General features: G+C 45.1%; 1 protein-coding gene across 2 annotated transcripts in view; it reads right to left on the reverse strand.

Moving 5' to 3' along the window:
- RAB11FIP4 (RAB11 family interacting protein 4) overlaps positions 1 to 25,084 on the reverse strand; it is a 105,337-nt gene that overhangs the window by 57,160 nt on the left and 23,093 nt on the right. For both annotated transcript variants that reach the window (XM_050319105.1, XM_050319104.1), the window contains exons 2-3: positions 12,984 to 13,071; positions 4,439 to 4,527 (exon numbers count right to left, since the gene is read on the reverse strand). In XM_050319105.1, coding sequence (XP_050175062.1) covers positions 4,439 to 4,527; positions 12,984 to 13,071 — 177 coding nt within the window. The remainder of the gene's footprint in view (positions 1 to 4,438; positions 4,528 to 12,983; positions 13,072 to 25,084) is intronic.

The following is a 25,084-nucleotide window of genomic DNA, read 5'->3' on the forward strand; positions in this document are numbered from 1 at the left end:
TATTCTGTGGGGGAAAAAAAGGACAGCTTTATTTAAGAGATAAACAAGAAGAGAACAGCAGGTCTGAGTTCAATAAAACAGTCAATGCTTTCCTGGACTTTGCTTTTCAATAAATAGCAAGAGATGGCACCATCAGAGATGATAACTGCCATCCCAGACTGTCTAGGGAGACCTGTGCAAACCTCTCCTCAGTGCAACTGTGTCTCAGAGTGCCACCTCCCTCCACAGCCTAATGAAAAATCCATTTGGATCAGTCTTTTCCCAGTGCAGAAGGACTCCCCCAGCTCTGCCCTGACACAGGTGTTAGCAGAGATCCTTGTGCAGCCAGCGAGGAAGAAAAACTTTTTTTCAGAAGCTGGTGGGGACTCCTAATTGCTACTGAAAATATTTCCAAAGCAGCAGATCAGCTAGCAGCCCCAGCTCCATCCCAGAGGCAAACACAATTTATTTGTCATGTTTCAACAATTTTTCTGCTGTTCATACAGTGTAATTAATCACTTGGCAGGCAGGAGAACACACACACAGGACTGAAAAAGCAAGCATGCAGCAATCATCCTGTACTTTGTTAAGAGGCAGATTCACTCTCTTATTTACAGGTGAGAGCAGGAAAAAAATAAGGTAAGTGGCAACTCAATACAGCAACAATGAATAAGAAACAAACAGCTTTGTTTAAAACAAGGACCCTTCCACTATTGTACCTCACAACATGCTCTTCCACTGGCTTTGCTTGTGTGGTTTTTGGGCACTGATTTCAGATGAAAAGGCAACCACTCACATGTGAAGATACACAGTCTGTCCCTTCACAAGCAGTTACTCAAGTAGGGACCCTGCTAACTGGTGGTGAGAGGCTCCAAGACCTGTCACTTAACCCCCTCTTTTGCCATCCATTGGGGTGCTCCAGAGTCAGGCTCCCTGTAACTCTGAACAGACAAAATACATCAGGTGGAGAGCTGAACAAGGAGCTCCTGTTGCTGATTCCCTTTTCCCTAAGGGGTGCTCAGACAGTTGAGCACCTAGACCCAGGCTTCTGCTTCTCTGTCATGCAAACCTTGGCCAGGGAGCTGCAGCTGCAGCCAGCCTGATTCCCTCGGAGTCCTGTGGCTACTGCTCCCAGCTGGCCAGGAGCCCGGGAAGGCCGGGAGCCAGCCATTTGGAAATCCTAGACACAGGCACTCGGCTTTGTTTGAGCTGGCTCAGTCTGGGTCTGGGCTTTCACACACATACTTCAGCTCTGGACTTTGTGTGGGTTACCGTCTCCAAGAGGCTATCCAAGGGCTCTGGAGTGCTACCAGATGCTTGCCACAAAGCAAACTGGACTAGGGACACTTTTGTCTCCCTTCAAACTGAAGCCAAAACAAGAGTTGGGGCTGTAGCAGCAAACACTGTGAGAGGAATTCAGGATTGATAAACTGGCTTCTGGCAAATTCAGAGCATTTCTATTATCTCTCTAAAGGCTGGGAGAGACAGAAATTATACTAATAAACAGCACTTGACTGAAGCAGTGCCTCAAATGGAGCACAGTCCAGACCTTAACCAAATTAACAGACTCTGAATTCACAGACAGACGGGGCAGGTTTATTTGTAGGTCCTGGAGCTGAGGGGCTCTACCACTGCTGACTCCTAACTGCAACCCCATCCTCCTAAATTCCTGTGGACAAGCTTTCCCTGGTTCAAAGAGGAAACATACTCTTTGCAGGCTGAATCAATGCTGATGGAAATCAGTGGGAGAGGTCTCACTGAATGTAGAGTCATGGAGTAACTAAGTGCTGCCCTTTTCATTTGCATATCACACCTTATCAGACTTGAGCTCAAAGGAACAGCTCTCCATTTACCTGAGATATCACTCACATAGCCTCTCAATATAGACCATTAGGAACCTTCCATGGAATGGTCTTTGCATTTTGAATTACAGATACAATAGTATTTTTTTTCTCCTTTTTTTAAGACTGTTTTCAGACCTTAAAAGCTTGGCAGCTTTTGCTCTTGTTCACGCTGAAAAAAACCCCAGAAAGTAAAAGCAGACCATTTAGAAAATGTCAAATTAAATGCCCCAAGCTCCTGGTATCAGGGGATTTTATATATTAATTTAAATTAATTGCACCGAGTTGGTTGCAATTAAAGGCTGGAGACTTGGCAGTTTCTTCTTCCCCATTTGACTCAACACGTATAAAAACAGCTGGATCAGTGCAGCCCCTCCCTGTGGCTCCTGCCACTTCATCCCACTGCTTGGAATTACCTTCACCTCTTCAGTTTGCTGTCTTTGGGCTTCAGAAAGCTATAACGGAGTAGGCATTTGGGAGGGGAAGGAAAAGTGAAAGCAGGGGACAGAGGGAGTAACACAGGACAAGGATAAATCTCCCCTTCTCAAATCACCGTACGAATACAGAGACAGCATAACAATGAACCAGCTCAGTACCTGCCTTTGTGTAAGCACAACCCCTGGGAGGAATAAAAAAGGATGCATTCCCTTTTAAAGTATCTATTTGTGCCATCACAGCAGTTGTATCCTTCTGCTGCCTGAGAATTTGACCTCACCTGAGAATTGGACAGACATGCAAAGGGTATAATGGGATGAAAATGAGATCAGACAAACAACTACCATTTGTGCCGTTGGGAGCTGTCCATAAACTTGACTACAGTACCAGGAATTCACACTCAATAAGGTCTGGGAGATGCAAGGACAGCCCGTATGTTTTCAGTCCGTGTTTCCTTCAGAAAGGGAAACAACTGTCAGGAATGGTGATAATCTCAAATCCACCTGTCCCTCAGTGCTCCTCTTTCATCAGACTGAACACTCCCAACTCCCTGCCATAGCAGAGGATCCTCAGAGGCAAGCGCCGAGCCTGTTCACCGCCTTTTCCCAGTCTTTAGCTGACATCTAGCGAGCATTTTCCAAACTGCACCGGGAGGACCTGGAGATGGGAGATGGACCGAGCTCCTCTGGAGGGCAGCGGTGCAGAGCTGTGGGGTAAGCACGGGCTGTGCAGCATCGTGCACTGTTCCCTGTCCTCTCCCCACCACGACAGATCACCCTGTGGGAAGGTGGGGAAGGACCTGGTTCTGCTCCCAGGCTGCACAAATCCTGCCTTTCCCCAATTACAGTGGGCAAACACTGCACTGATTCCACTGCACTCCTCTGCCCACTGCCTCTCCCAGAATCAAAAATCCAGCACTCGAACAGAAAACTCATCAGCTGCAATCAGGATTAGCAACCTCAATTCCCACCCTCAGGCCCTCCTGCAGGACAGCTGGCAGGAGAGGTGCAGTTTGCAGCCAATCTCAAGTTTGTCTTCAAGAATTCTCTCTCCCCAGCACATCCCTGGGTGACAGCGGATGTGAAATCCCTGAGAAGTAACAACCCAACACCCGCATCAGCTGCCTTCAAAGAGTGTCAGAACCAGCCTGCAATGTCTGCACAGCAACAGGGGAACATCAAGAGTGTGCAGAGAGCCCAATTTCATTTTATAGCCTCTATCAGCTACTGCAGAACAGGGAATTTGGTTTATGGTATCCATTAAGGTAACCAAGCAACAGCATGGTGGGTATCTGTGCCATCAGTTACAAAAAACCAGCGGTTTACAAACAAGCAGAGTGGTGATGGACACTGAGGGGAAGGAAATGTCTCTGTGCTTTTTGCATGAGCACTGGAAACCATTCTGTATAACACCATGGAGTGGTGAAACACCATCATGGTCATCACATCTCTTTCCACAACACGAGTATTGTTCTCACACTTCACCACATGTGAAGGTAAAACGCTTTCACTACTGACTTCAGGATCACTTGCAGTCTCATGTCACCACTGACACACAATCATTGTCTGAATGGACAATGCACTTTTAATCTTCAGGATTTACAGGGGTGGAGGTGATTAAAACCAGAGTAAAGTGAAGGAGAGACAAAGAGGTGCTTAAAGGAAAATTTCAGACTGCTTTTCTTGTTAGACTGAACAGACACTGTCAAATTAAGGACAGAGATGAAGACATTAAACGGTTTGAAAATATGTTACACCCACCAGCCAAAATACTATCAAAACTTTCAAAGGTGTATTGTTTGTGCTTCCCAACAGCTGTTGAGTCCCTGTTTATTATCTGCAGAAGGTCCCTGAGGCATTGTTCACCTACAAAGTTTGACTGATCTAATTAGATACAAATCAGTGTTTTGCACTTGTGAGGTGCCAGCGAGCTTGTACCACATCTCCCTTCACAGCCAAGCAGGAGTATCACTATCCAAATGCTGAACACTCTCACAGCAGCTGACAGCTACCCCATGCTAAATGCTGATAAACCAGAATGGATGGTTTGCTAACAGTGCTGAATCCGGGAAGGAAGAGTCAACAGGCCAAGTGAAACAACAGCATTTACAACCACACAACTACACATCACTCCAGAGGCTTCCTCAGCCCACTAACGTGAGACAGAATTAGTGCTTCTCTTACCTGGTAATAGTAATCAACATACTGTGGCTCATAGTGTTGAGGCTCAGAGTTTTCAGGAGACAGGACATCTTTCAGTAAGTCTTCACAGCCTGGCAAAGAGAAATGAGAGCAAATGGTCAGGCTGGGAGTTTATCTTCCCAGACACTGCATGGACAACGGAGGAAGAAACACAGGTTTGTAGCCAATCTGCATGCACTCGGAAGCCAGCTCTGGAATAAATTTAAATAGCTGTAAAAATGCTCTGCCCAGCACATATTCAGTGTGTAGCACTTAGAGAAGTGTAATGACACTAATGCCAACTGGCAGCATGGATACAATGCATGGCAATGAAACTGGGAGCTGGACATTGCTTGGCTTGGTGAGCCATCCCACAGGACAGAAACCCAGCCCTGACCAACACAAACTCATGAAGTCAAACCCTGGATTTGCAGGCTTGGCATGAGCTAGTGACTATTGCACTAGGTGAAAAGGTGAGCAGAGATGCAGGAAGCCAAAAATGGGGGATCAGTCACTATGTTGTCCCTGTCTCTCACAAATAGGCATATGTTGGAGGCAGCACCCGGTGAATGAAGTCACCACTGAGATCTCAGGAGTGTCACTTGGACAACAGGCAGAAGGACCCACATGGTACTGAACAGAGAACAAATAAAGCTGTTCAATGCACACTTTGCTGGAGAAGTTCATGGGCAAGAACAGCGTGTCAGGGTCACTGCCCAACGAGGATGCTCATCTGGGACTAACAATCTATTGGTTGACAGACACCAGATGTTAAATTTGTTTGCCTAGAGAGGGCATCTGTCTACATAACCTGCCCTGCCTGTGACTCTCACATTTCCCACCCAAGCACGACCCTTTTCTTTCCCTTGGCTTTAGCATTAAGTATTCAGCCTGTGCCTGGCTGAGGTGATTCTCTAGTCCTCTCGTAGAGGAGAATTCAATGTACTGTTTGTACCTTTTGACATTAATAACCAAAGCTTATTACTCATCAAACTGCCTTGTGCCAGCACCCACTGTGAGAGTCATTACATGTATGAACTGCTTTGCTAAAAGGTCTCTGCATGATATGGAGCAGCTACTCGTTAAAGTGAGCTATCCCCAGCAAAAAAAAAGAAAATAAATGCCAAGTGCTGCCCAGTAATGGATGTAGATTACTGTAATGAAGGAAATATGTTTATACCGTTCTAAAATTTCTAAACGACAATTTCTTCAGCCATAATTCCAAGCTTTATTTTCCTCATGCAGTTGTGCTCACAACAGTGCTCCTAGTTAAAGACCTCTTAGCAGCCAGTCTTCATCTGAGCCTGTTAGGTGAGCACCTTCCCAAACCTTTTTTTTTTTTTTTTTGGTGGACAAAAGTCATGAAGGCTGTGGGTCTTCAAAGAAAGATTCAACTACCCAAAAAGGTGTGAATGTTTCTCGTTTTCCTCTTTCAAAAGGCCAGCCAGACTGGTCTGTTAAGAGTCACAACAGATCCCAGATCTCCAGGGTCCCAAATCTAGAGTTTAGCTGCAAGGTCTTCTGTGTCCCCTCTTTGCTGTTCAGTTCTTACCTAAGACTACTCCTGATCACATTCTTTCATTTCCCTTGTCCATCAGGGTGGACTGATGGCCCCTGGCCACTTAAATTCAAGCCTGTCATTTATTCAGTAAGCTCACTGGGGAGAAAAGCATTGCTTCCTCCTTTGTACCCAACCAGCTCAGAGGAAGCTCTCACCACTTCTTCACAAGAGCCTCCTGGCACAGGCTTTTACTGCCTCATCCAGAACCACAATAATGATCAAGCCTTTGACCCACCTCCAGAACACCAACACGCATTTAATCCAATTTGTTTACCTTGCTGCACAGCTGAAAATGGCAAAAGAAGCCAAATCTTGTTTTTACTGAAGTCATGGGCCAAGTTTCTCCTGGCACTGACAGGATATAAGTTCATCTGAGACTATCTACTCCTGCAAAGGTGACTTTTCGGTGGGGAGATGTCTGGGTGTGCAGCAGGCAGTGTCCCCTGGGCACTGTTTGGCATGGAAGCTGGCATGACAGCTTGGATCTCCTCATCCTCCAGGGAAGGTCTGCATGTTTTATACTCCATAAAAAAGGGAAGAGGAGAAGGAAACGCTGAGAGGCCATTTTCCCCTGAGATTACTAAACCACATCATTGCCACCCTGCAGACACCTGAACCTGTCCCAACATCCATCGAATCAATGGAAAAATGGCCCCTGGCTTCAAGAATCTTAGGGTTGTGCGCTGGTTTTATTCCTGTTAAGAACTGAATTTAAAGAATAAATTCTCCATTGCTCTTCTTCCCTGTGAAGACACAAACAGGAATCTCTTCCCTCTGCAGGACTGTGGTGCTGGTGCTTTCCTGGGCCACTCATTTTGGGCAGGAAGGTGGGTTTGGGCACAGCTGGGCAACACATCAGCTTTCTTACTCAGTGTTTTTCAGCAGCAGTGCCAATACATCTCACCTTTTGCTTCCCTAACCTAAATCCAGTTTGAATTTTCCAGGTACTCCCGAGACGTTTACACAAGGGGCATCACACAAAGAGGGAACACTGGAGTGCCTCAAATACTGTGCATATTCTTACCACCAGAACACATTTTGGCTCACTGGGAAATGCCAGGGAGCTAAATTAGTGTGTCACAGTCCAGACAGAAAACAACAATGAATCAAGGTTTACTCTGGCAAATCCCAGTGCGGAAATACTGACAAAAAACAGGCAGAGATTTGTAGAGGGAGCAGCCTGGTCTGGAACACGGAGTGCTCTGTGCTACCAGAACCACTCCTGAGCAGAGACATCGAGCTGAGGCTGCAGAGCTGCCACAGTGGATATTTCAAGCTGTGCACCCGAGGCTAGAATCTGTCCAAAAAAACCCACTGCAAAGGAGGAAAGGAATCCTGCACTAAGATGCCCCATTATTTCTGTAACTTCATTTCCCAGGAAAAGGTAGAACTGAAAGCCACTTACATGGCTGATTAGAGACAGTTCATTTGGGTGTCTACCTGTATCATGAGATATTAATGTGCTTGATGTTCTCTCTCCTTTGCTATGGTTGGGGAAATTTCCTCATCTACATTTTTGGGCAGCGTTTGGTCTGTCAAAATTATCTGAGCCTAACCCTCTTTATCCTAATGCCACAAATGCATAAGCAACCACAATTCATTTGGCCAGAACAGGGTCATCTTTAGCCCTAAGCCAAGATGATGAGAGTTTTACAAGTCACTGAAAGGGAAGACATGAACCTTTAACTTTTCCAGGTCACTCAGGTTGCTGGACATGATTATCTCATGAGATAATTTTTCAAATTTACATTCAGTTTCACTTAAAAAGAAAAAATGGTTTTCACACCCTAACAAACAGTCAATTTGCAAACAGACATTCTGGTCACAAATAAACTCGATTTTAGCAAAGCTGTTTCCTGTAAATGCTCCAAGAAGGAGATTTAACCCATACCACATCAAGCAATTTTCACAGGCAATTAGGCAATTTTAATACTATAGGAAATCAAATTGGTTACCTAATTGAATGTAGTTGGTTTCTGGCATTTTTCCTAACAGCAATGGCTTTTTACCTTATCTACCCTTGGATCTTTAATGCTGTATTAGACTCATTTATGGTTTCAGGCTGTACTTAGTAAAATTTAGTTGAAAACTCTCAAGTACTTTTAGGAGTAACCAACTTCAGTTCATTGAACAGCTATAGCTTAATTTACAACAGGAGAGCTCAGCTCTTCACATTTACTGACAGTCCTCCTCCTGAGCCAGCCCAAGCACCTCTCCTGTCAGTAAGTTATTCTTAATAAAATGGATAGAACCATCAGATCATCTCCAGTTATGGCCTAGTGTGAAGCTTGAGATCTACAGCACGAGCCTAAATGGGTTCATCAGGACTTTGGGGTTTTGTGCAGCCCTTTACTGAAATTCCCAGTGCAGCTGCCCTGGTCTTAGGTATTGGTCCACAATACACAAATACTGATGTCTGGCAAATAAACTCCATTTTCTATAACTGCAACACATCCATCTCTTATTCCTTGCTGGATCTTCAAGGCAAGGCTGGTACAATACTTTTCTCAGCTATGGGACTGCAAATTAGATTTTAAATTAAGTTGAAAGAGATGGTCAGAACTTGGCACTGGTTTTGTGAGAAATACGTTTGTTTGGAGCATCTGAAGGAAACCACAAAAGCATATTAAAAAGAAAAAATCTCCAGTGAAACAGAAGGCCAGAAACACCCTGCTTAGGAAAACTTTGTTTTGAAAAAGCCCCATCAAATTTCATACTTTACTATTTTCACATCCTTTTACAGTCCAAATAACCTGTGACAGTCTGAGCTGCCAGAGCAGCCAACATTCCTTCTGGAACAGTTCTTTAAAACTTTGGGCAAAATCTGTATCCTCGGAATTTTCATCAAAACTGCTAAGAACTCACAGAGAAACATCTACTTTTTAGCTTTTATCTGCTCACATAAAGCCTGCTTCCAGAAGCTTTCCAGCCAGCTGCAGTAATTAGCTGCCTAAGGATCTGGGGAGGCACAGAGATGGATTTTTGAAGGCACATTATGGTCTGTGTTACTATTTTGAAGATTCTAGGGTTGCTATTGCTGCAGGTGGGGAAGTTTAAAAATTCACAGCTGTGCTTCTTCCACCCTGCTCATGAATATGAAGGAGCTCCTACAACTCTCCATTTTCAAATACTGTGACAGAGCAAAACTTAAAACTTCTACAAGATGAGGGAAAGACTCTCTTGCTCTGGGAGAAAAACAGGCTGTATGGTTTCATCTGAAAAATCAAGAGACTGGCTCAGTTTCTCCCGTTACAAAAACCCCCAATTGCTACACAGTCAGTGCTGCTTTCATGGTTAAAATAAGCTACAGAGTCAGAATATATCTACCTTTAAATTTTAATTCTGCTTTGTGTTTGTACCACACTCTCATCTCTGTGAGCTGCAACACCAAGGGCAGCAGGGGGAGCTCCCCCTTTATTTGTCAAGGTCTGGGTGTTTTTTAGCAGAGTATCAAAGCAAAGAGACTGTTGGAAAGACAACAGAAATCTCAAAATACAAGGAATAGGTCAGACTTAATCAGAGCCTGTTAAACATAGCAAGAGCCTGGTCCTGCAAATGTCTGAGTGTAGAACCCAACAGCCCACAGAGCACTTTAGAATTAACAGCTCCACTCAAGCCTTTAAGTATTACAAGTGGCAGAAAATATTTACTGGATCAGTACAATAAATTCAGCACAGCAAAACCAGCCATTGGCTCTGCTGAGCAAACAGTAATGGATCCCATGCTGACCCTGCTGAAATTAATGGGAATTCAGCCTTTGAGTGATGTTGTGGCTGCTCTTGGTGTCTCTGAGCAGACCCACTTCTTAGGCTGTACTGGATTTGACACAGCAGCTCGGTAAGAGGTTACAGGTGTTATTTCATGGCAATTGCTCTCCAGACAGACACAGTTATTAGGAATAAAGCCCTGCAGTGAGCAGATAAAGAGGGCAGCTTCAGCAGGAGCAAAACCTTCATATTCTGACATTCCAGTGAAATTGCTGCAAAGCTTTAAATTTGATGGCAAGTCTGTCCCTGGCTCTGGCAGAGCCTAATTGCTCGGGGAAAGCAGCCTGGACAGCAGGGGCTCAGCACAGATGCTGAGGCAAAGTCCTTTAATCCACAAAAGACCAGCAAAAAGAAGCAAAGCTTTCCATAAATAGCAAGCACCATGCCTGTCTGGTATTCCACCCCCAGAGACACACTGGAAATGAGCTCCTCCAACACACTTCTCCTCTCTAGCATATTTACCTCCACTGGAAAAAGCCCTCTCCATCACTTCCAAGGGTCCCTACTACGAGTTAGACTCCTCAGCCCATCCTTCCCCACAGCTCCTGCTGCTCAGCACCTGAAGAAAATTAACTTTTACACCTGGTGGTCCCATCAGCTGCTGTGAACGTACATGACTCCTCTGTCATGAGGTTTACCCAGCTCTGAAGCACTAAGGAGGAGGCAAGGCTCGATGTCCACTTGCAGAGGAACATAATCCTTTTTATTTGCACCATGCAAGAGTGAACAATGTCCTGGTTTATGGAGGAGAGAGGCCAAGCAGCAGATTTTAGATAAAGGGGCAGGAGTTTCCAACCAGTTACAGAACAGGTATTAAACACTCTGATGTCTGGGATTTTTTCAGTTTCCAACATTTAGCTTTTTGCTACGATCCATCCCTGGATATGAAATGCTCAAACCATCATCAGGAGTCAACTGTGATTTGAATCTGTTGTTCTAGATGCCTAAACCCTCATGATTTAAATAAATTCCAGGCACCGAACTACCACAAAAACCTCTGGCCAGCAAACAATTTCTTCAGCACACTATAAAGGAAAGAATCTATAAGACAAATTAATTTGAAGTCTCATAAATAAGAAATACAGCAAGGCACTAGGACAGTAAAACTTGAATTTGAATATTTGCCTTCCAGTGCTAAGAATAGCACAGCTTCATGCTCCATTACTGAAAAACCCACTGGATTTACAGTAGCATCTCATTTTGCTCTATTAATCTGATTGCCCCAAGCCATTGTAGTAGGCTGAGATGTCAAAGAATCATATTTATAATCTGTTGCTGCCAAGACAAATTGCTGTTGTTTGATAACAAGCTTGATGCTACCCCTGGGATGTGGCTGCACTGAAAAATGAGAGGTAACAAATGTGGAGGCTTTCCATTCTGAAAGGCAGACGTACCCTCCCTGAACTTTAACATGAGCAATTTCATTTTTAAGGAAAACGTGGCTGGTAGCCAAAGAGCAATAAAATCTCCGTGCTGGGAGGTGAGCAATGGAACCAGCTGCTCTAAAGAGATGCTGTGAAAACACGGAGTACAGTGTCTTATCAGAAACAGATAGAGCTGCTGCTGTGATGATACAACACTTATCACTGACACTGTGTGAGTGCTGAAATGCTAATGATGTGCAAAAGGAGCTCTGGGTGGTGCTGCAGGATTGGGTGGTTTCTATGCAGCTGTTCACACCCCCACACACACCCCAATAACCATCACACAAATGATTTGGACCCTCCTGATAATTTGCTCAGTGTAAGAGCTTTAAGATACTCATAAACTCGGAGTACAAGGTATTCCAGAGAGTTTGGTTCAGTCACATCTTTGCAGGACCAGACCTTAGGATACATGAATCAGGCCCCACAAGGGGAGCAAGGATGAGAACTCCCAGGGCACCACCACTCTCTGGTACCTGCCAACATGACACACTGTCCTCACAGTAAAGGAAACACAGCTGCCCACTCCATCCCTGAGGGCACTGCCCACCACGGACAAGGGCACTGTTATTACAGAAGAGATGTTCTGGGTCACTTCTATCCCTTCCTGATCACATTTTGTGCATTTGTGCACATCTTCAGACTGTGAATTAGACAACTACGAGATGATTTAACCTAAAATTCAGTTTGCCACAGCATTTCCCGCTCAAGGAAAACCTCCAGCACAGACTTCAGTGTCTATGCACCGGGGAGTTAGTTTTCCTTCTGGGCTTTCTCTTGCCTTCTCTTCAAACACATCAGTGTCACCTTGGATGGTGTCTCCAAGAACATGGACGAGAGCAGCTTCTTGCTGTAATTTTACCTAATTACGCCCTGTCTTTGGCTGCCATAAACTTTAATTAAAATTGCTGTGGTGTTATGGTCTTGCATCGTTATGGCTTCATAATAATCTCATCATAGCAGACTCTCCAGAGGCCTCTCCCAGAATCACACCACGATCCCTGTGACATTCACCCTGTCCCTGAAGTGGAGCCTCTGGGCTGTGACAGCACTCCAGCACTTTACAAAGGACACCCCATGTGCCTGGAAGAGGACAGGTGGGTTATTCCACTATGGGAAGTCAGGAAACTAATCAGCAGCCAAAGTGCCTCTTCCCTGTTTTCTTTGCTGCCCTTTGGCTAAGCTGTAAAGCACAGCAATGTCTGTGTCTCCTGTCCAGGACTGTGTTTCCTTGCAAAGGAGGTGATTTGATCCAGCTGGTCTCTCTCCTCAGGGTTTGCAGGGCCAACCTGTAATTAACCCTTTTCATTCCAATACATGACCACAAGTACTCTGAAAACATGAATTAACTACAGATACCTCAAGGAGAGTATAATAGTCTTAAATTTCCTAGAAGAGAAACTAAAGCCTGAGGGGTCTCTAACCCCCTGAGGTAAATCAACAGCAGAACCAGATGAGGACCTGGAAGTATCAGACCTGGGCACTGCCTGCTAACCAAAAAGCTACTCTTTCTCCTGCTGTATTTGTCTTTAAACCTCATCACATTTATTTTGACAAAAATTACCAGTAAACCAATGCACAAGCACCAGTGGATGCAGAAATTCCAGCACTGCTCACCATTAACACGTGAGATGCACAAAAAGGAAAAATATCCTGGCTCTGTTCCCAGAGCTGCTCTACTGTCACTACAAATAACCACAGTCAAAAGAGAGGATGTCTTTGATCATTACATTTTCTGCAACCAGAGAAACATTAGTGGAACCGAAGGGGATTATTTTTAAGAAATATGCACGTACCTTTGATAGCAAAAACTCCGTGACAGAAGTCCTTAAAATTGATTCTTCCCAAATCATTTGGGTCCAAGTACTTTGCCAGTTTTTCCACCTAGAAGAAAAGATCAGAAAATATGTGTTGAGCTTGGTGGATCATCTGTTGCTCAGATATAGCCTGCATCTTCTACAGAAGACCACAAGTGGAAGAATACCAGTAGTTTTCACTTGAATAAGCCAACAATATCGTCCTGCAAGGAGAAATAATGTCTTTGTTTGAGCTCTTGCTGTGCATGGAGCTCCCAAGAAATTAAAACCTTAGTGACCCCCATTCCTCTTATCAGAAGTTCTTGGGGAAGGAAAAAGGAGAGACAAAAACGTGCACAACCCACAGCAGTCTCACCCCCTGAAAGATCCAGATTACAGGAAAGAAAACTCACTGGGCATTTGGGATAAAACAAAACTTCCTTGACGCAGCAGAGATTACAATTTTTGCATAGGAAAATTAGCAGTCCAAAAATATATTCATGTGATGAGACAGAGAATGGTTGTGTTCAGCACACTGTGCAAACAAGCAATGTACTTATTGCTGACAATCTCAGCTTCACAGTTTATCCTTTCTGATCACTACTCATCATAAAATGAGATTATACTGAATTTAAACGCAGCCACAAAATTGGCATTTGCCCCAGAAAAGGTCTGTCTGGAAGATTTTTCAGGAGGGTTTTGGGATAGAGGGAGAAAAGCAGCCTAAACTGGAGAGGCTGCTGTGTGCTGTGCTGTCTGGAAAAAAAAGGAATGGGGTAACAAGTAGCTGAAAAAAGAAGTGAGAGGTAGAACAGTCCAGGGAGGTGGGGGCAGTGCTGACCCTCCAACTGGCTGTTCTCTCTGTGACAACAGAGTCCCCTCGTGTGCCTGTGGCTTTACCTGTAGTACCCAGAAGGGACCCTCTGGCTGCTCTAAGAGCTCACAACCAGCTGCAGCACAACCCTGACCTTGATCTGGGCCCTGCAGACACCCAGGAGGACGAACAGGATGAGTGCAGGAGGCAGGGAGAGCAGCCACACAGGACCCTGCACTGTCCTGGTGCAGCACAATCCATGTGAGCTCAGATATGTCAGCCTGAGCAGCAACAAAAGCCCAGCTGGAAAGATGCAGCAAATGAATCCAGATGACCCAGTTTCTCAATTTTCTGGTGTGGTGGTGGGTTTTTTTTTCCCCACATGCTATAAAACCCAGCAGTTTCTCAAAGCCCTGCAGATAATGCTCTAAAATGTGCACATGACATTTCTTCCTTCAGATTCTCTCACTGCTTCTAAATTCCCTCCGTGCCAGTAAATGCCATGATAAGCCAAAGGGCTCATTTAGAACAAGCAAATCTGGATGAGAAAATGACAAAGTTTTTACTCACATGCAAAATTTCTGGGCTAAATGAGAAAGGCACGATCTGATCCTTACATTGAATCCTTTCCCCTCTCCTTTTCTTAGGGAAAATAAAACAAATCAGCTCATGTAGGTAAGGCACATAAGGAGCTATATGATGAGCTCAGAGCCTAGGACAAGTTAGAAATCTTCTTAAAACTTCCACATTGCAGAAGACTTCAAGAACTGCAGCCCTGCCAGGTGGGCAGCACAGCTCAGATGTTATTGTGTGACTCACAACCTAATTCCTACTCCTGATATCACAAGACATTATTGTAGCCCATTAATTTATAGCAGCAGAAGACATCTCTTTTACCAAAACACAGCCACCTCATCAGAAACTGCAGTGTGTGGTTAATGCACCCCAGACTGGCTGGAAATCCTGACTGAAACCAAGGAAGTAACACCAGCAACACCGATGCTACAGAAGGATGAAGCAGTGGCAGAAATGTCCTTCTTCAGGCAATTTGGTGCTGCCTTCAAAGCAGAAGGATCAAACAGGCTGCTGAGGCTGGGAGCAGCATGACTTTGCAGCCAAAAATCTTCCTGATGGCTGCAGTAGCTTAAATATGTGGCAGATGTGTCACCTGGTGTAGCTCAGGCTTTGATGAAGACCCTGGTGTGGGCACCAGCGGAGCATCTGTCCCCTCATGGATACAGCAACAGGATCTAATCACACACCAGTCTTCTGGGTTACAGGGTCAGCCTCTACCTCTCTGACACATGGCAAGCTCTCTGTAATGTCAGTAAATACCATTTCAGATGCTTGCAGGGTTGCTTTAGAGATTTCTATTCCCTGTAGGTCTTTTGCTAAGAGGCAACAAATTGTGTTGTAGGTTTTAATGTACAGATTCCTACAGCCAGCTGGGAAGCCTCTACACTATTTAATGTTGTGCTGTAACACAGGAGTGTCACTGGGTGTTCCCAGTGAATCTGGCACGTTAAGTTTATTTCTGAAAGTTGATCCAATGATTTTAGTCTACCTTGTTGCTCAGACATACACAATTACACTTTTAAAATCAAATTAAATAAGATGTCATATGCCTGGGGGGGTGTTATGGAGGAACAGAGAATACATTCACATTTAGGTCTAACAGTAAATGAAATTATCACCTGAGCAAAGCGCTTCAGTCTCCAGTTTCACTTAAATCTAATTTGCAGGTTTTCAATTAGATTTAATAATGCAAATAACTGACATCAGTGCAGGAGATGACGAAGAATTTACAGAACAGGCTGATGGAATTAATGCCAGTAGTGCTCAGATCTTCAGCCAGGGCTAATCACCACAGCTCCCAGCACAGGTCAGGGGCTATAAGACTTTGATCAACTGGGCCTACATTTGGGTGGATAAATGCAGAGAGTTTGTGCATTAATACACACACATGTATAAATCCCTGCATATTTGAGTTTTGAGCCTGCAATGCACCTGATCGTGCATTTTTACCAGTAGCTTTCTGGGATAAGGCAAGAAGCTCTTCCTAGTTAATTCCAGACTGAAGGCACTACTTAAAATTAACCTCAAGTTTCAATTTGTGGCCAAATAAACTGCTGATCCCACTGCGAGGGGCACAGGACTGTAAAACCAACTGCTGCCAAAATCCAGAGCTGAAATGAGTGTGTGATTCTTGTGATACCTGCAGGCAGCACAGGGAACACACCATGTGCTCCAGAGCTTAACATCATAAGCCATCAGGATGAGCTAGAGGCAGTGCTTTGGGCTGGGGACAGACACTGCACAGAGCAGTCCCCCACCACGTGGTTCACTCACCACAGACAAGGTCTGGATTGCAAACTAGTTCTGCATTGTAGGAAGCAGACAAGGACAGAAAAAATGAGCTGCAGGCTCAATAATCCAGCTGGTTCTTTTGGCAGCTGCAAAGGTCTCTCTAATGAACCCCTCAGCAGACATCCAATAGTCTCAGAGAGAAGACATAAATCATTTTTGCTTTGGGAAACAATTGGAGAAAACCAAACCTCAGCCTGTATTGTTTAACTTGCCTGGATGAATGGTGATTATCCTTTCAATGCAAACATGTTTCTGCATTGTAATAACAGCTCCCTTCAGCCAAAGCATTTCCCTCATCTCTGCTGGGTTTCCCAGCTATCCTGACTGCCCTGGGAAGGGGTGTTTGCCCTGTGCTGCCTTCTGACACATCAAAGGAAGCCGGGAACACTTCAAAGAGAAGAACAGAAGGGATGTCTGTAGCAGAGGGAGTGGAGGAAGGGGAGAGAGGAGGAGAAATCAGTGACAGACCTCAGAAGAGATTTACTGGAACTGATCTTTTCCTGCAAGTGAGTTCAATACAGGTATTGAATGGCCAAGGAACCCTCCCTGGACTCCTGGTCAGCTCTCCTGCTGATGCTGCCAAAGCAGCCAGGCACTTCTTGCAGCAAAGATTTTCTGACTGGAACTAAATCCTGCTTCCATTTCCAGGCAAGAAGAAACTCAGACCTCTACTGACCTCACTTAATTTTTCTTCCAAAACTGACCAGCACAGGAGAGATTTTGTTAACACACAGAAATCCGTAAGATTTAGATGTAACTGAGATCAGAGGGACCTCACACTGACTCTATCCACTGAAACCCTGCAGCAGGATCCAAATCACAGCCAGAAGATGCCATTTGAAATAAACACCTCGTCTCAGCAGTTTGCCTTCATACTGCAGGAGCCTGTGAGCACGTCTCACCCCGAAGTGCAAGCAGGGAGCACCTGGGAGCTGTGACAATGGCAAGACAAGCACTTGCAGGAAAGGTCAGGTCGTGCTGCGGCAGCGACATTTGGGCAGGATCTCCTGAGGCAGGAGCATTTGGGAGAAACCTCAAAAAACAGCAAAAGGAGATTAAATATGTAAATGCTGCAGGGTGGAATTAAGAGAGCTTCCCACATGATTTATACAGGGAGCAGCAGAATTGCACTTGCTCTGATTTTAACAAAAATCTTCTGGGGAAGGGTTGTCATTTTACACCTTCGTGGCACGAAAATGCAGAGGCAGGACCTGTTCCAGCTGAGCAGGGCCAGGCAGTGCAGCCACCACGTGTGCCAAGATCCACCCCTGGCTCTTGAAACACCCCTGGGTGTCCTGAGCATCGATGTGGTCCTGGGTGCTGGAGCTCTTCAGACAGAAGAGCTGTCTTTCGATGAGCTGGGATTTACAGATGGAGGGGAAGGAATGAGACTTTTTTGTGACATTCTGGCATTCAAGGGAAGCAGGGCAAGATGAGGGAGATTATTTTACATTGCAGTGGAGAAACTAACACTCCCACAGTTGTGGTACCCACTGTAACTAGAGATGCTGAAAACCCAGACAGGTTGCAGAGAACTGACATACAACTCACATGCTGTGGAAACAGCTTATGCAACCAAACAAAGAGAGTTTTTGCTGTTTAATTTGGCAAAAGGGAAACCAAGTGGTGATTTGTTACTAGGTATAAAGACTTCTGAAAGCAGGGAATTGCAGGTTCTAAAAGACTCTCTAGTCTAGCAGAGGAAAGCCATAAAGAACCATTATCTGCAAAATGAAACTGAACAAATTACAATTAAAAGCAAAGCACAATTTTTATATCAGCATGATTGTTTACCCATCAGAACTATAAAACAGGAGGCGTCTGGGACAATAAAAAGGAAATGGAGTTCCTCATCTGAGGCTTTTTGAGAAGACAGTGAGATACACCTGGAAGATTTACCCAGCCCAGAGGAAGCGGGTTAAAAGCTGTGCTGTCACCAATTGAGGATGTCACACCAAATAACCTGATGCTCTCCCTGAACCTGACCTTCAAGCACACAAAGGATCATGTTCCCAGTCACATGTGTAAGGAGTGGAAGAGCAGTATTTGGGCATCAGGAGTCCAACACACTGCCTGCCCTTGCCACTCGGATCTGGCAGACTGTGTACGTAAATAATTCACACCCCGGCAAACAGCATCATGAATTTCCATCAGCTGCTGTCTGATCCCAAAGCATGCAGGGACATACATCATTGCTGGAAACAATGGCTTTGAATTTTGATTTCAAGCATCAGTCATTGCCCCTTTATCTGCAGGCTTCAAGCCTGAAAGTTGGCTTCTCTGTAAGCTTTGTGTAAACAGAAATGATTGTTTCGCTTTCTGCTTTAACTGTGCACGCCCAATTCACCAGCCAGAGGGCAGATTTTGGGACCATATCCTAAATGACACAAGCAAATTTGTTGAATAATCTTGGCCCTGACTTCGAGCAAATTCCCAAATCTGTCAAATCCATCATTTACTAATGGTACCAATACCAAAAATCTCACCAAATTCAAGGGAGCCCATTCACTGTCTTTCCTGGGTTTAGCATCAACACGTGGAATTGCATCTTCTTCCACATCTGAAATGTGTCCTTGGGGCCCTGGTCCAGCAGGAGAAAAATATCCACCAGTTACCCAGATGGAGAAAACATCCCCACTGTGGCATTTTGATGAGTGTGTGAAGTGTATCAGTGAATTACAAAGGCACAGAAGGAAAGAGGTGGTTCCAGAGGCTTTGCAGGTGGCTGAGGGCAACCAGAGGAAAAAGGGAAGCTTCTGCTGTTCATGTGTTATTAATGCTCTGTGTAAGCATCACCTGGGCTCAGGTGGGCAACAGATGGTGAGTGCAGCTGAACTGCTGGATCAGGAATGGGGTATTAGTAACCTGTGCTGTGCTGCAGTGAAACTCACCCCACCGGGCAGACCTTTATCATCATCATTTTATTATCATCATCATTTTATTACCTCCTGGAAAAAGACTGAGCCTCGTGGTACTGCACAGAGAGAACACATGAGGGATGAATTTGTTTAAAACATTCTAATATGCTAAATGAGCTATTAGAACATAATACTCCATGAACCTCAATGAATGTTTGTGTAAAACAGAAATCCAGCCATTGCTAGGAAAATTGATGCTATGATTTCAGCTCCCTGTTGAGAAACCACCTGCAGTGTTTAATACACACAATGACACAAACCTAATTTGGGATAACAACAAATACAATTGTTGCCATATCACATACCTTGCAGTTAGAATTTCTAACCAGAGCTGAGATCCAAAAGTCATTACACCTGAGGAACCCCTTCTCTCACACCATACCCCTCACTGGTTATACCCCTCTGCTTACAGAAGAAAATGGTTTATGACCACAGACAATCACCAACAAACTTTTATACAAAGTGCACGTGAACAGCTCTGAATCTGACCTCACTCGAGAAAGGATCATGGCCTGGAATTAAGTATTCAGAACTTCCTCAGAGCACACAGTTCACAGCTACAGAACCTACTTCTCCCCATCCTTTCTGCAAACCAGAGACCACCAAAATCCTGGTGAGTTTTTCCTCTACCATCTGAACCTCTGGATGCATCAATTGTTTATACAGGCAATACCACTAGAATAGTATTTCACATTTATTTTGTCCCTCCTGACTTAATGTAGCAGCTGACAATGAGCAAGCACCAGAATCACAAGACCAAGATCTCTCTGCAGTCTCCCCCATCATCTATGATTATGTGAGAGCCTTTAATTTAGTTACTTAAACAGAGCTGATCTGAAGAGGATTCCGTTTCCCTCCTTCCCTCTGATGCTGTGTTGCAAAACAAGACATTTGGCTGGGCCCACCAATCTTACAACAGTCTATGGGGAATCCCACACAGTCTGGAATACCATGGGAACAGAGAGCAGGGCTAAAAATATGCTGGGCCATCTGTTCACTCTACAGTGATTTTTTTATGTCACTCTGGAAACAATGGGTTAACGAGTTGAACTGTTTTCCTAAAACCACTGATTCACCCACTTGCTAAAATAAGCAGGGCTGCATTAACACCTTCTCCTCCACAGCTCCCAGGACTGCAACCAAGACTTCCTGGAAAACAAGGCTGTTAGGAAAAACTGTGACAAGCTGAAATGAGGTGCAGCCTATTATCATCTCCATTAGCATAAGTCAAACGTAACAAAAAATAGCCAGATCTCCAGAGGCACATGAGGCAAGTGGTCATGTGGGTGCAGCCCGTTTGCCTTTAAACAAGGAGGAAAATGTTTGGATAACGTCAGGCTTATCCACAAGTGCTGCAGCAAGGATTCCTTTTCAGTGAAAATATTCTTCCCCTCTGCAGCTTGTGGTGTGTGTGATTGTTCTCATCAACACTTAAACAGAATGATGTTTTTCGTGGCTTTCAGTTGTGAGACATCAGCCAGATGGGATCTACTCTCGGAATAATTATCATTTTTTGAAGTAAAACTGGGGAGAGAGGTGGGGCACATGGTGCCAGAAAACACTTTCTTGTCGCCTTCCCTGCTGACACATCTGCAGTCACATTTTAATTGAGGTGTTATCATATGCAAAGAACAAACAAAACACCAAAGACCAGCAGGAAGGAGATGAAGAGGGTGGGGAGAACAGAGCAAGTGTGAACCATGACTGGGAGGTAGGTCACAGTGTGCAGCTCAGACATCAGAGGATGTCCAGGGATATACCAGGGAAAACACAGTGCCCAGAGCCAAATGGAACCTGCAGAAAAATCACCAACCCAGAGCCCAAAGCCAGTGCCACTGCTACAGGCGTGATCCAGGCTTGTGCTGAAAGCCAGGCAGTGGCTGCAGACTGCAGGGCTGACACAAAACCAGAACAAGGCACTTTACTGCCAGCACTTCACTTGCTCATTTCTGATTCATGGGTCAAAACCACCTCTAAGTGCAGCAGCAGACTCACGACATACCACATCACCCAACTTTGTCAGCAAATCCAAAGAGGTTGGATTTCCAGCCTCAAAGATACAAGGCAGGTGTTGCACTTCAGACAGTCACTTCTCTTGACTGTGTGCTTTGTTGTTACATTCTCTCCCTAATGCATAAAACTAATCCAACAATATGCAACCAGCACACAGCTCTGTGTCTCAGGCATAACATCTACATCCAAAACCAATTTAGTGGTCTGAGAGCCAGCCAGAGACCCGCCCAGGGCAGCATAATTTGGGCATCCTCAGCCCTCTCAGCTTGCTCTCCTAAAACCAGTTTTGAAACCAGCTGTTAAACGGGAACGTGGCTTTTGGCATTCTCACAGATGCAGAGCGTGAAATGTAGGTCTTGAGATCTGATCTCAAATGAAAGAGCCTGAGCAGCAGTCCTGAAATTAAACTGAATGAAAGAAATTTCACGGCAAATTAATGCCCTGACACAAATCCTGGGAGGAATGAGTATGGGATGAATCCAGCTCAGGGAGACACACATTAGTTAAGATGACAAACATCAGGCAGAAAGGTATGATTAAAGGAACAATCTTGCATTTAGCTGAAGAGAAAGATCTTAACCTTTAGAAAAGTGTGGCTGGTAGATAACGTCCTTCCCCAAAGAACAGAGGAGGAAATGAGCAGTAAGTACCACTCACTGTGGCGGGATAATTACCAAGTCTGGAATGAGGCTGACAGGTTTGAACAGCAGCTGACTCCTCTGACGTCAAACCTAGGGAAGCTCAGATAAGAAGGATGTGACAGCAGTGGATGAGTTGGGACTGTTAATGCTGAGAGGGGGCAGCAAGGAACCCCCAGCCAAGAGCTACCAGGGGCTGAGGGAAGGAGGGAGTCCTTGCTGCTTCCTGACCAGGGCACTCACACAGTGTTCATCTTTTGTAATTCCCCTGTGCCTTGTTTCAGCTGGCAGCTCCAGGCAATGCAGCAGCCCAGAAGCCCCCCCATACCTCCCGTTCCCGTGTCATGAGCAATGCCCCCCTTGGAGAATCGTGTCGTTCAAACTGCAGCCGAGATTTTCACTGTACAAAACCACACGTAAGAAACCCACACTGCTCTTTGATCTCCACTGGGAAAGGCTTTAGAAGGAATGACAATTAGCTGGTATTTTTGTGTAGGAAGGGACAGATGAAATACAAAGCCTGTGTGCATAGAAAATGAGTGCTCTTTGCAGCCTCAGAAGCTGTACAAGGGTGCTCCACGTTACAGGGCTGCCCACGCCGTGCCTACATCCTTATTAGCCTGGTCAACATTAGTACTTCTTAATGGTTACAAGGCTGAATGGAGGACAGATCCAAAGCCCAACACAAAAAGAAATAAAATAAAGGTGCACAGCTACAATGGGATTGTACTTTTGTGTTTAAAAAGTGTGCCCAGTTCATCTGCTATCAATTAGTGTTGGTATTGTAAGAATCTCAGCAAGGGACTGGACCCAGTATTCTCAGCTCACTGCACACACTATTGCAAAGATAGTATCTGTCACAAAGGTAGTTTTCTCTACTGACATGTGATTTTACCATTCTCTTCTTATCCAGAAACAGATGGACTGCAAAGTGTGCTGGGCCCAGGGACTAAGTAGGAAAGGCAGATTTTGAGAAAGAGGTTTGGGTAATGATGTGATGACTTCCATCAGCTGAAAAACCCCATCTCACAGGCTCAGGTAAGCAGGTCACTGTTCCCAGTCCAGCTGTTAATCAACATAATAGTTACCAGAGAGACATTTCTGTCCAGCTGGATGTGGGAGTGTGACTGTTCATCCCTGCATGTGTGGCACAGAAGTCCACAAGGCTGCTCCTGCTGTGTGAAATTGTTTCCTCCTAAAGCCTTTTTAAGGAGTTACTGTTTTGATCTTGCTCATTTCTACTGCTGCCTTTTTCAATGCCTCTTACTAGGAATGTAGCTTGCCTTTTCTGTCAACATGTATATATTTATCATCTCTCTGTGGTATATGCTGATCTATTTTTGATATCTGTTGATGCTTTGTGTATCAGGATGTGAATTCACTTTTCCCCACATTAAAATCAAACCAAACAGCCTGACCAAAAACGTAGTGGTTTTGATTTTTCCAGCTAATATAAGTCCCCTGTAGTTATTGTGACAACGTGTCACCACAGGGCCACAGACAGTGAAAATGAATTGCTTGGAAAGCAAAACCAACCAACCCTTTCACTGTCAAAACAGAACAGGTCCTGTTTAAGGGAATCAGGAGAGCTCCTCCTAAAAGGAACCCCAGAAATAAGGTAAGAATTGGTCACTGGAGCTCAAAATACCATCTCTGGTGTAGAACATCCCCTGCCCACTTCCAGTCAGCCTCTGTGCAGTTCTGCTTGGGAGCATCTATACAAGAGTGGACTAACCTAGTGGACTAGTTTATCCTTCTCATTGTACCTCACCCCAATTCCAGGTACAACACATACAGTAAAACATTATTTCTGAAGTAGCTGAGCTCCTTTAAAAAGCAGAAGGAACTTACACCCCCATCTTGGCCTTTCTTTGCTTCACAGTTACCACTTTAAACGCTCCTGACAATTTATTGATCCCCTGGGAAATCCCTAAAGGCTAAAAACTGATTATTATGTATTGGCCAGACCTTCCACAGTGCAGTGTCTCTCAAACACTCAGGGCTTCTGCTGCTGCTGCCTCCTCTCAACCTGCCAAAACTGTGCTTGCATCTATTTTCCTCCAACATAAAGATGCCTTGTAGGAGTTACAATCAAGAGGTGAGAGAACGCAGAAATCACAAGAGATTTATACTGCAGGGCCCTCACCCAGATGCATTTCACTGCAGTGCTGGATGTGAGAAGTCAATTCACTAATTCCTGGACATGTACCAGGGCCAGGACACCACAGGTTACTGCTTGTGCACTTCCAGTCTCAGATCTGCTTTATCTGCAGGTGCTCAGGAGGCACCTGATGCAGCAGCAGGGCTGTAATTCACCCTTCAGTGATAAGGCTCAGCAAAGCCAAGGCTGTATATGAAACATGAGGTGGGGTACTCAGAGCCTGAAAGAACAAAAGGAACCTTCTGGAACACCTTTCCCTGGACCAGTTCAATAACCAAACCTGTACTGGGCATGGGGAGGGTTCCTCACCACGGGGTGAAGCAGTTTTGTGCTTTGTAACCATCCTGAGTTAAACACAGACATTTTTACATCTGTTTGTCTGCACTGCCTGAGCGTGGAGAGCTCCTCACAGAGAGGGCTGATGGGCTGACTGCCTAACATGTTCATGGGCTGGGTGCCTTTTTCTACATAGTTTCTTAAAATCCCTCTGTGAAGAGTCTGACTGCAGGAGCTGATGAACCTCAGGGCTGCAGCTTGGTCAGTGTGTGAGGGGAAACGCTGAAGGAAAGATGAGCTGGTGCCAAAAGCAGCGTTGGTGCCTCAGTAAGAGCAAAGAGGCACTTACCCCACTGCAAAAGTCACCCTAGAGCAACCTTCTGAAGAGCCAGCAGCTCCCATATCTCTGCACTGTGCTGGTCTGGATAGGATCCATGCATTTCCTGTAAGATTAGGAATAACAACCTGGCTGGGAAGGTGTACAGCTCTTTCAGAGATGGGCTCTCCGCCAGCGCCGGCTCTTGGAGGCACCAGAGACAATCACAAGGTGCTGGACAGATTGCACTGTGTCTCCCCTCAGCTGGACAGCTCCCTGCAGGCCTGGGGTGGGCTGGACCTACATGGCATTCCAAACATGGGAAAGGTGGAAGTGGTCCTGGAGACACCAGGACCTTGCAAATGCCTTTCAAAACAGAGCAACCAAACCAGAGCCTGTCCAATACAACTCTGTGCAGATATCCTTGGTCTCCTGCTGAACCCTCCCTGCACACAGGGAGGCTCCACGTCTCTTTGAACAGCATCAGCACAGCTCTTTCATGTATTTTGCATCCAGCAGCGAGGTCAGGGGAAGCCCCAAGGCTCCACGAAAAAGGAATATTTTCTCAGTTAGAAAAAAAGAAAAGGGTACCATCTAT

This window comes from Myiozetetes cayanensis, unplaced genomic scaffold, assembly GCF_022539395.1.
Source record: "Myiozetetes cayanensis isolate MyiCay16 unplaced genomic scaffold, myiCay2020 scf22, whole genome shotgun sequence".
Classification (NCBI taxonomy): Eukaryota; Metazoa; Chordata; class Aves; order Passeriformes; family Tyrannidae; genus Myiozetetes; species Myiozetetes cayanensis.